The 12,309-nt window shown below is 41.0% G+C and overlaps 2 protein-coding genes across 14 annotated transcripts in view; both read right to left on the bottom strand.

Annotated features, from left to right (window-relative positions):
* Positions 1–12,309, bottom strand: part of LOC135499874 (dual specificity calcium/calmodulin-dependent 3',5'-cyclic nucleotide phosphodiesterase 1A-like) — a 190,692-nt gene that overhangs the window by 138,191 nt on the left and 40,192 nt on the right. For 9 of the 13 annotated variants that reach the window (XM_064790884.1, XM_064790883.1, XM_064790877.1 and 6 more), the window contains exon 2: positions 2,736–2,789. The exons of the other annotated variants lie outside the window; for them this stretch is intronic. In XM_064790884.1, the coding sequence (XP_064646954.1) occupies positions 2,736–2,789 (54 nt within the window). The remainder of the gene's footprint in view (positions 1–2,735; positions 2,790–12,309) is intronic. 13 annotated transcript variants of the gene reach the window in all.
* Positions 5,762–8,051, bottom strand: LOC135499759 (uncharacterized). Its single transcript, XM_064790706.1, has 4 exons — positions 8,021–8,051; positions 7,211–7,274; positions 6,845–6,910; positions 5,762–6,439 (listed from the first exon to the last, which is right to left on the bottom strand). The coding sequence occupies exons 1-4, from the start codon at positions 8,035–8,037 to the stop codon at positions 6,266–6,268; spliced, it is 321 nt and encodes a 106-aa protein (XP_064646776.1). The 5' UTR covers positions 8,038–8,051; the 3' UTR covers positions 5,762–6,265.

Raw genomic sequence — 12,309 nt, 5'->3', positions numbered from 1 at the left:
TATCCCCCATCTTGTGATACATCAAGCTCAACACGAGGCGGCATATTCCTCGAAAACACCCTCCAACTCTGCCCCACAAATTCAGATTAACCAAGCCGAATGTGTATTTACAGTGTCAATTTTGGGCCCATAAACTCTTATTTCCACCATTTATATGCGGGTCTCTTACCCCATGTTGGCTAATCGCAGCTAAATGTGACTTTTTCGCCTGAGATTGCATGAATTGTGAGCTTTGGTGATCTTGTTCCTGACAATTCTGTCGTTTTGTCGCAAGATTGGTCCTCCATAAAGCATACTTATTACGAGGCAGGATTGCTACGAGTCAGATTGGTAATGCTCGTGTAGGTGGCTTGTTATTCGATTTTGTAGCAAATAGTTTGGATTCATCATTCACGAAAATTTGAGTTTAAGAGAAGTGATATGAGAGAAAAATACAGACACTTAATAAGGTATGAGATGAAAGACGAAACACGAGAACTTGCCTGTAATGGGGAGTTTTTCAAAAGAGGTCATCATCAGACTTTGACCCCCACTAAGCTTTCAAAAACTAATGGCAGTTAATAGCACCGCTTATAGAACAAACCATTGCGCATGCGTATGTTTCGGCCGCTAAATTTGAATCACCTATTCCTCGAATACAAAGTACATGTAGTGCATTATCGCGCGGAGGTACATTTTTTCATGGTGGGTCACAATTTTGAAGAAACATCATATCAGATTTTACAATGATAATGAATAGAAACTTAGTGTACATTCTAAAAACCAAGTCCATTCAAAAAGTGATATATGTTTTATTGTCCAAAGTAGTCCTCCTATTAGCTACACTAGACACCACTCTCAAAAATTTTTTGAACAAAAATATTGGCCAAAACGTCAAATCGCGGTGTGATATTTCTACTCCGAAGTCAGACTCCTGTTGTTTTCCTATCATACCAACATCCAGCACAATATACCTCCCGATCAATCACCACATTATCTAAATATCTTTGAGCAATTTGCCTGGTCATCATGATATTCAGGTAGTGATCTCATCCCATGCTATAGAAGTATGGTAATAGTCTCACTTTGACTTGGAAATGCCGCTGTTCTCCGGCAAACAAGACGGTAAGAAAGCCGGGACATATTCATGACCTTTTATCGTATTCTCGGCAAACGGTAGATCAGCTTTTATTGCTACATTTTTGCCTGAAAATAGTCGCCGTGGCTCCGGTTATTGTTTCTCGGGGGAGATTACATTGAGGATGAGGTCCATTTTCTATTCAAGTGCCAATATGTAACATTCCGTACGGAGACGTATGACATTATCTTTTATCATCATACTTCATCGGACTGACTGACCCGTGGTTGACCATTCTACATGTTCTATCATTACAGTCATGATATCCAGTTTTGATTGCACCGACTTGATTAAAAGCCCCAGAATCAGACAAAATAGTAGAACCTCCCTTAGTGAACTGTCAGGCAAAGATCCCCATTTTGCGAGTTGTCGCTAATGCGGGAAGTACCGCCCTTCACCACCGCAGAATCGACTGCTCCCCTAATGCCCACCATCTGTACGGTTCATTGAATTGTCTTAGATTGTATTTCTTTTTAGAGACATCTGGTAGAAAAGCCTGGAACTAACATATGTGATCTGTATTGATTTGATGTCCATCAATATCTGAATCCAGCGATCGGCCGCACTGTCTCGCGAAATAGCTTAGAAAGATCTTCATATGACGCCCAGAATGACATCGATGATTGTTCTGTCACGAGAGCTGCGCACTTTTTGTAAACGGTTGGCTTGAAATCAGACTAGCAATTTTATACTGTCTCTGCCATTAACAAATGCTGATGTTGTCCTGCCAGTACCCATAATGTACCTATAATCACACTACGCCGTTCGTTAACAATTTGAAATTAGTAATTAATTTTGTTTAAATCCAATTGCATGAATATGTACTGAAAACAGATTTCAACAGTGCTGTTGTGGAGACATTGTGGAGATGTGCTGTTGTGGAGATATGCTGTTGTGGAGATATGCTGTTGTGGAGATAAGTGTAGATAAATACTAAGATAACACGTTTCAGCAAAGTTGCAGTACATGATATCTGCAATAATACGGCACTTGTGTAAAACTGCACTTCTATTTTTCCCACCCACGATTAAGTACGAACGGCGTATCCCTTCAGGTGGTACAGTGAGACAATATTCACATTCCAAAACAACATATAGATTTTTTTAAATAATATGAAATATAACAATATTAAACTAAAATAAAATACAATAAGTCGCTATTCTCGTAAAATACTCATGACATGGGAGTTCTGGTCTGACCACATATTACCCGATTGTCAGCTTTTCCATACTGCAAAACTTTCTGAAACCCAGCAGCGATGCATGATCCTGACCGTACTGTGAAAATTCCATTTCGCCGACTGCCAGCTTTCCCAACTTTCTGGTACCAATAATAAAATGCAGTAGTCACAATATTTCCTAAGCCTGTTAGCTGGCTTTCCATATACACCAGTGCTTTTCTTATTTAGCCAATTTTCAGTTTTCCAATACACAATTCATCAAGCCCCCCCCCCCGCCGCCCCGGCTTTCGGATACAATTTAGATCGGGTAATGCAGATGTTTCATGCAAAAATGACATTACCGTTGACCTAAACTGTTCATGTACCTAAGCTATGATCTAACACCGAGTTAAATGATGAACATATTTGATTGACACTTTAGGATTAAAGTAAGCCTACCTTTTTTATATCTCTGTACTGTATAACTAGCACACTCAGCATTTTCATGCTTACCTGAAATTAAGGAAGGGGTTAATGGTTATGCATCATCCTTTGAGAAACCAGGGACTTTGGGCACATGGACCATGAAATACAATTCACCACAGTCGTTTGTGCTGAGAAAGACCTACAGAAAAGAAAAATCCGTTATGGGGTATCCCGGGGGTATTCAATAATGGGTGAGGAAAATAGAAACGTATTTACACAATTAGGGATATTCAAATTCAATTACAAAACGCTTTCGGGATGGATGATGGTGGCAGTAAAACACATGTTTTTAATTGTCTGGCGGCAATAACCCCTCTGATCTGCCTCCCCAGATACTGCCCTGTCTTGCACTCTGTGAGACTTCTATACATGTATCTAGTTCTTAACAACAGCAGTCATTTAAAATGAATGTTATCTGCAATGTAGAACTTTCAGTTCGTAAGCTGCCTCATCATGAAGGCTGAAGGAAGCATGTTTGGCGACCTAGGAGTTAAATTATGAACTAAAATAACTGCACTTGGCATTGGATATACTCGTGATTAAAGTTATTATATCTAGATAATGTACGACTATATTTGTTTGATGTTTGTATTATGTGATGTTACCTAATTCATCATGATACAAGAGCATTGTTACTTTTCCTCCGAATTAGTGCCACGAATGACAGCTTTTGGGATTTGGCCCACGGTGTATTCCTCAATCTCGCAACCAAAGAATCAACACCAGTCAATAGCACTAACTAGTAATTGTCATCCGAACCAGATCCCAGATAATCTCATCCCCACCATTGTCAACAACTCCAGCTGACCCCATCTCACCCTGAACACATTTATGACTAACCGTAACAGCTAAATATAAACACAACGGCTGCTAAAGATAGCTCAAGTGTTCTATAAATAGCAGCACCAGTCTAAAGATATCTCGCAAAATCCGGTCGTAATCATCATCATTATGCTGAATGGAGTGAATCACTGGACGTGTGTCGGATCGATTTTGAGATAAATTGCGTTTATCGCTGAGGTCCTCGATCGAATTTCTCCACGACTGCAAGCATTGATTTTATGCAAACGAACGCGGATTATTTGATCTACAGATTCCTGAATTATTCTTCCTCGATGTAATTTTGCCTCGTTTTTATCTAAGATTATCAAAGTGAATCGATTTAAGGTCAACATGTGGTTATAAGATGAGAAAGGATTAAGTAAAGGCTCGGCGAACGAAGACGATATGACATCTTGTAAGCTATACTCTTACATAATCTGTAATTCACAGGTTGGACGAGCAGCTCCTTGACAAATCGGAGAGTGTCTCCATAGAGACCTGTGAGACAATCTTTGATCAGCGAAAAGTTCTATGAAAGTCTCTGGTCTACCTCAATTGAATACTGTGTGTGCATCTCCTAGACAGATTAGAATTCCTTAGGCGACATATGATAGTGACAGTCATTTTAAAGCACTTTGTGACAGTCCTTGGTGCATACTACTTTGTACATGTATATAAAAGTCAGAAGAGTCGAACTCAAGTAAGCGCCGTGTGAGCAGCTTCCTACATGCATGATAGTGAGAGTAATCATAATGCACTTTGAAATAGAACTTTGTTGGTGGAGAGTGCCACATTCAATGGCGACTATTTCCTCAGAGGGTTAAATTTGCTTTGACACCAACATCTTCCTCAAATCAGGCAACTCCGCAGAAGCTGGTCTATACTAATCCACATCATCTTGGAGCACTTTCGATGATGATCGGTTGTGGAGAAAACATATTTGAATCAGTTTACCATAACGCCATTACTGTCATCTCGATTTATATCAAACTAAATCTTATTGATGCTGTAATAATGGTTGCTCTCCGATGAGGCCCCAGCCCAATATCATGATCAGACTTGCAGTTCACCTGAAGATTCACAGATGGCAATACTGGTGTACAAGTAGTGGCAAAGTGTTTTTGCCAAAGGTACTTGGCTGGCCTCTTGTCACTAAAACTATAAAACTATGACAGTGTGATCACAAATGATAATGTTACACAGCCCTGGGCAGCCGGTGTCATAGTTGACCGGATTCAGTTGACACCGTGAAAGAGCATTGGTTAGGCCTACCCTACGCGATACAGTTGGAGACGCCCAACTTTTATACTCAACTTTGTGTTGTGCACGGGACCAGATAATGTTGCGGTAAGGGGGCAACATGGGTAAAAAATGCCGAACTGAAAAATTCCAGACCACATGAAAATATACTACTTCGTTGCTCGTAGATCTTCGCAAGGGTTGCGAATACACATTGCACGAAATACGATCCAAGTTTCAGCAAGGTTGCATGCATGATACCTGCATTGTGTGTAACTGCATTCCATTTTCATGACCCATGATCGAATACTAACGGGGCACCCCTATGAGCAGTAAGTTTGCTTCAAATGTTCACTGTTGGTGGAAAGTTGTTCAATATTTTCAGCCAGGGCTGGATCATGATCTCGCAGACAGATTCCTGTGCTACCAGCTTTCGGGACTCATCATTCTCTATTATTATGTTCATTCTAATAATACTTTTTCCATCATACTTTCCTGCCCAGTGCACAATGTTTGATGCACATGCATCTGCAATACAAACTGTGCTGTTTCTGTTTGCCTTGACAGCTGACCATACATCATTTGTCAATCAGAAACCACCAGCAGTGCAGGCACAGCAACACTGTCGTAACTGTCACTGAAACACCGATCTGCACCAACATCCTAGACCAAATTGGCTGTATCGCAAAGGTGCTCCTTCCAAACCAGAAGTATTAAGGTAGCAGGAAGGGTTGGGCGTTTGTGGTTTCTGAGTCTGAGGGGGTTGGTGTCTGTTGACTGTGCTTTAAGAGAGACTAGGCATGGCGCCAGTCTCTCTTAAAGCACAGTCAACAGGCATTTGGTCTCAGTATTTGGGTTTTGATTGCCATGACTGTACCCCTGTAAAAGTCAGAGGAGGAGAAGTTTGGAATGATGAAAGCATTGAAGAAGAAGAAATGTTATTATTGAGGAAAGCAAAATTTATTATGAGACTAGAAGGCAGTGTCCTGATTTGATTATTTTGAAAATGGCGGTCTGAACACATTAAAAGGTGGAACATGGCATTTTATCGACTTTGAAGTGTTCTGCAGTTAAAGGGAGACTATAGGCAGCAGCTAGGTAGGCAAGATAAAGTCATACAAATTTGCCAATAGGGGTCAGTCATATCTCTAGGCATGGCGCCAGTCTCTCTTAAAGCACAGTCAACAGGCATTTGGTCTTAGTATTTGGGTAAGTACAGAATCAAGGCAGCTCAGAGAGCAATGATTGAACGATGCTGTTGACAAGTCCAAGGATACTGCATCAGTCACGACCAACTTCTCATCAGAAAGCGTCACCACCAGCATATTCAATGTTCAGTTCCAACCTGTACCAGTCCAATGCACGCCTGTCATGGTCAGCAGTGGTCAGCTTAGCGCGATATGGAACATTCTTCCGAAACTCAAGCGAGGGAAGTCTGCTCATTAGCCTATCTCGCGCACTGCTCCTTCTTGTGAAACATCGTAGTGAAATCGTGGTACAGTGGGGCGTCCTCGAGGATTGCAGCTGGTCGGACAGACGTGAGGTGGAATGTGGGCGGCTGCACTTCTTCGTTGATGTGCGATGGCAGATAGCACAGTTGTTGCGTTGCATGACAGCTGAAAGTGAATGTGATATCATAGAACTGAGGCGTTTGCAATGAGACTATAGGTGAAGTAGAAGCAAGGAGTGAAATGGGCCATCTTCCAGTGACTAATATACAGAGTAAGGGCACTGGGTGTTGTTAGATTCAGCATTGAATGTATTCCTCGTACAAGCGTGAATAGTGTGGACATACAGTGAGAGGTGAGAGACCCCTATTGACTACTTCTTGTAACTTTATCTTGGATATTATATTAGTATTGAACTTCTAGCCATGGAATATGAAGAAATTGAAGTTGTTGGCATGGAATATGAAAAATTATTCAACGGTGAAAGACATTATTCCATGAGGCTTTGCCGTGATCGCAAAGGACGCGACGCGATTGGTTCACATGCTAATGAGGTATGAAAATGATAATTACCTCTATAATGCTACTTGGATAGCGACTGTGTCGTTGATTGCAACAGTGGTCGATGTCAATGTGTGCCTGTAATGTCAATGAAGTATGATGAGGTGATGACGATAGTGCAATTATTAAATATTGGCAAGAGATCATACTACAACATAGGTCTTGTTTTTGACAGATGACTGTGCGACATTCCCATTGGGTCTTGTTAGAGTCAGCGCTGCATGTATTCCTTGTACAAGCTTGAATAGTTGTGACGGACTTTGAGGGGTAAGAGACCCCTATCGGCTACTTCGTCTAACTTTATCCTGCCTACCTAGCTGCTAGCAATAGTGCCCCTTTATCAAGAGTGAAACCCACTGTGCGGGGCTAAGAAATTACCTTTATAATCCTAGTTGGATAACCACTGTGTAGATGATTTGAAGAGTGCTCTGTGGATGTGTGCCTGTAATGTCAATGAAAGTATCATGAGGTGATGACGATAGTGGAATGACGAAATATTGGAAAGAGATCTATTCCTAGAAGAACATATGTCCTGTTTTGACTAGGTGGTGCATTTTAGAATCAGCAGTGAGCACGGTGTCGAAAGTATTGTTATAGGGCCTTCCCTAGGCCCATGGGGTTAAATTTACAATCCACGATTGAAAAGACGTAGTTTGATCGCATTCAACTATAAATCCATTGAACAGTTGTAAACACAAGTGAAATAGACCAAAACAAGTGATTTTGGGGCTTTGGTTTAGACGCATGCGCCACATGCGCCATGCGGGCTAAACGGTTCATGTGAACTTGTTGACATCTACATGATCTAGTGCTGTTATTGGTCATGGTACATGGTAGGCCTAATCATCATGGCTATATGTTTCAGAAAAAGCTCGGAGTAAAATGAACAGCCGATGAATAATGACGTTGTTCATGTTTACCATGTTTACTAGCACATAGCCATAGGGTATGCACTGGCCAGTGCACTTTCTGCACGTCGTCATGGTCATGTACGTGATACATTGCATATTTTGTTTTTTGAATGCGCATGCTTTTTAGGCAAAATCACTTGTACCAACACTAATGAATAATGTCTTCTTATCCCTATGACTCCATACACAGTGAGGGCATTGTCCCATTCCCATCAAATGGTAACTTATTGTACCGTATGGGCGGTATTAGGGTGGAAGTTGGGGAGCAGATACCTACCGTTGCACGCCTGTCATAATCAGCAGTGATGAGCTTAGCGCGATATGGAACATTCTTCAGAAACTCAAGCGAGGGAAGTCTGCTCATTAGCATATCTCGCGCACTGCTCCTTCTTGTGAAACATCGTAGTGAAATCGTAATGGAAAACGTCTGGCTTTGCGCCAGACGTTGAGACTAATAAGTGAAGAACTAATAGGTAAAGAACTTCTACTTGCGCGAGACTGCTCTGATAAAATTATCATTGCAGAGACTACGATGACGTACACATATATTTTTTACAATCAAAAATGCCCTCAAAAGACGACATGGAATGATTATTTTATTGATATTTCCTACTATATACCTTCCAATTATCACTTTATACAAATAGATCGGCGTTAGGTCGCATGCTTTTCTTTCCTGGTGACACTATAAAGCAAAATAGTTGCAACCCCGTAAATGCGCTATAAGTCCAATAATAAGTGACGGTGACCCGTTATAAATGTTTCGCCAGCTTCGCTTTTTTGCCGCTACGCGGCGCGTTGGGCCCTAGCGTCAAGAAACCACCGAGCGGGCAGCTCTTGTGCATCGTCCAAAATTATCCAACTTGGCAAACCTATAACAGTCTGGTACCCAGGAGCTGTAAGCTGGTCTCATTTCTTCTTAAGCATTAGCTCAGCACTTGTAGGCGTGATATTCTCCACGGAGTATTCCTCCTCAAAAACAATGACCGCTTTTAGAGCCACTACGATTAGACGCCAATTGGGCTACTGGCCCAGTGACTAAATCTTCGGCAAGTCTCCTTTGGTGGAGTTTGACTTGCCCTGGCATCTACACCAGCAGGCACGAGAAACTTTGGTTTTACATCTAATTCGAAAGGCTGTGAAGAGCCGGGAATTTTAGTTCCATGAAAGCCACGTCGCACCATGAGAAATAGCCGGCATTCTCAGATCATGAACAGCAGACAAAATTTCCTCCGCCTATTCCGAGTGATTGTTATCAGGTTATTGCGGGCAGGGATAACAACCTTTTGGAGGGAAGAAACCCTACTCTTGTCTCCCTGGCAGGGAAGTCAGCTGTAATCAACGTTAGTTAGACGGTAAGAAGCTTTGCCAGTGGCTAATACCATGCAGATCTTATCTTTCTCATGCCCCCTAAGCTGATGCTCAGGTTTTAACCCATAGGGATGTGAACTTTTTGTTTAGAAAGGACCAGAGACTGAATATTTCCAAAGCTTTTGTTAATTTGATAATAAATTGAATGGAGGTTGCGACAGAAAATCTCCGCTGACCGCGATGGTATCAACAGTGGTCCGTATGTAGTTCCATAATTATGCGAGGTTGCTCGTAACCTATTCTTCATTTTTTACTGACAGGCATATCTTTCACAGTTATACACTTCACTGACGGAAAACAAGCTTCTTGCCCAAGGACTCAAAGAAGCATTTGTAGATCATCTACATGTTGTGACAGAGCAAGGTACCCTGTCAAAAGAAATAACAGAGAACTGACAAAGTTCTTTACTGAACTCAGTGGCGCCCCCCCCCCCCCCCCCCCCTATGTAACATATATACATGTAGTTCAATCTTCATTTCCTGTGGTAGGATGATATTTCACTGGTCATATCCGGCCTTCGTCAGCTCAATAAAAGCCTCCGCCACTTGAATGTTGGGTATGTAGAGTCGTACAATAGGTCAATCCATTGAGGTAGAATTTCAACGGGAAATCTTCGAGAAAATGGACGGAAATTGACTTGGAGTATTATTTTACGGTGGACAACCGCGTTGAGGGATACCAGGCTGCAATGTATGATACTACGGGAATGCATTGAGGCAGTTTTTGGTCTAGATAATGTTTGTAACAGGTGTATGATTTAATCTGGATTATTGAAACCATAAGATGTTGTCATCCGCCAGAATTAAAATCGTGAAATTCGTTTTTTTTAAAATTACCCACAGACGAGAAATATTTTTGTCGGATATGGCAGTGATTATGATTGCAGGTCACAGTGATTTTAACTCCTCGTTTGCGTGACAATTCAAAGCCATCCACATTAATTTACATTTTACATGTTCTGTCTGATCATTTCAAGACGAAACAGGGCATAGCGTTACTCCTATAAAGTTTGATTAACATTGCTATATTGCATGTCTAACGTTGCTAAAAGGCACTGGTGACAATTTCACACGATAGGTACCTTCCGTGATTAATACATAGCACGATGAACGAAACGTGACAGAGACGACAAATGACGGAAGATAATGATGCGATGTCAGGGTGGATCCTATAGTAAATCAAAATTAGGTCGACAACCCGAAGCCGTCCCTTAGGACTCTGGTACTGTTTATTGGTAATTTCTGTACCACTCAGATGTCTGTTTTGATAATGATAGGACACTAATTTTGTGATCTAAGCAAGGATCCCAGATAAATTGCCATGACTTTCATGACCTAAGATGTCGCAGCCGACACTGTCAGGTCACTTTTCGCTGAAAAGACTCACATGCGAGGCATTGATCATAACATCTCCTTTATTTTCTTCTGGCTCAAAAGCAAGTTGATACACCAATTTTCTCAGCAAATTAAGGAAAATTAAGGTCTCCTTTCTTCAAATGAATGGAGGTGATCACTTCTATAATCAGGCAATGAATGAAGTGATCCCACCGGAAAAAATTTGCTATACTCCATTTTACTAAAAATGCCACTCTGATTGTTGGTAACTTTGCGGTCAGAGAATGCAACATTCGCACAAAATGTTAATTTTCATCTGAAACTTCAAGGGCCTGAGTCTCTAAAAATACTTACTTCGCTAATATCGGACAAAGTATGACCATTACCGAGCCATCTGAAGCCATTTTAGTTTTTTTGCACCCAATGCCACTTTTTATGAAAGAGAGGAAAAGTGAACTATTGCCACTACAGAGCTTGTATACAAAATGATACGTTTTCGACGATCGAAAAAATGCAAGTGACAAAAAAGATCGATACGCATTGTTGTTGCAGGGGTTGTTTTTCGTTTTTTTAATAGTGACTTTGTATATCACACCTGAATGTTAGTTATTTTTGTAACTTGTAACCTCTCATGTCTTCTAATAGGATGAACAAGCAGATATATACATGTATATTACCCTGAAAAAACCTCTTCAATCACGAAAACCAACTATAAACACGCAATATGTTACATAATTTACACGTGTTTTCTTTAATGGCAATTTGTTCTAGCATAATGTGAATATGTTATTTAATGAAAGCTCTATAGCTCCATTTATGACTGCTATTTGCTTACACGCGATGTCAACATTGACATTCGCACGGAAGGTGATAACTGGCTTTTAGACCTACTTTTAGAAAGCATGTTAGCTCATAACATCATGCTGACATGTTGTTACATGTGCATTGATGTACATAACACAACATGTCAACATGATGTTATAAGCTAACATGCTTTCGAACAACCGGGCCCTGGTGTGTTATGTGGGCTTTCATCCCAAGACTTGTTTCACAAAATTTGGATGATAAACCTGATGATGAATGGAGTAAAATACTGGCCAAAGCACACCACCCTGGCCACAGAGCTCTGGGACTCGGTGGTGGAACTCTCTAGGACAGTGTCGACTTTGTTTCCAAAATTACACTGGCTGTCTCTATGGCGTGCATCTCCGAACGCAGAAGAAAAAGAAGGTTAATAACCTAGGAATAAATGACATTTTGGCGCTGGCAGTACACCTTTTGAAATAAATGATAAGTCATTGCGAAATCAAGACATGATTTCTGTACTATATGGTGGAAGTGGCGGTCAAACATCCACACAACATGATTATTTGGTCTCAGATCTGGGAATGGATCTAAACCTCTCTATGATTAATTCATTGCTTTCGACACGAGGAACGGACCACCGCATCTCATGAGGATAAATATAACAGAACCCAATCTGCAGGAGATATCACACCAATTCTAACAGACACATCGGAATCTGTACGTGCGTCTCATCTGAGACTTTATGGGGAATGATAATTAGCAATTATATGACGTACATTATGGGTAAGGCAAAGTGGTACACTTATTGTCTCGGTACAATTATAGCCCTTACTGCGGAGAAAACAGCTGACAGTGCACACATGGCAATATCTGGACTAGGACTATAATTGTACGACTTTGCCTTACATTCTGATAGCAAAATATGGTGACGGAAATATAGTCTGATCAAGCAAATTGTCCACGGTGTGTGTGGATAATGAAATGAGGAATTTCTTCTACCAAAAGCCAACTCTATGAGACCTAATGGTGACATATGTTGCCAAGCAATGCCAGA

The sequence above is a fragment of the Lineus longissimus genome, chromosome 15, assembly GCF_910592395.1.
Source record: "Lineus longissimus chromosome 15, tnLinLong1.2, whole genome shotgun sequence".
NCBI classification, from domain to species: domain Eukaryota; kingdom Metazoa; phylum Nemertea; class Pilidiophora; order Heteronemertea; family Lineidae; genus Lineus; species Lineus longissimus.
Note: the sequence above shows the minus strand (reverse complement) of the source record. Positions and strands in the feature narration are given on the sequence as shown.

Excerpts from the sequence above, each read along its gene's own strand:
- LOC135499759 (XM_064790706.1), bottom strand. Across the intron at positions 6,911-7,210 it reads ATCCAACTAGGATTATAAAG|GCACACATTGACATCGACCA; the intron begins GTAATTTCTTAG and ends TTGACATTACAG. Across the intron at positions 6,440-6,844 it reads ATCCAAGTAGCATTATAGAG|CTGTCATGCAACGCAACAAC; the intron begins GTAATTATCATT and ends ATTCACTTTCAG.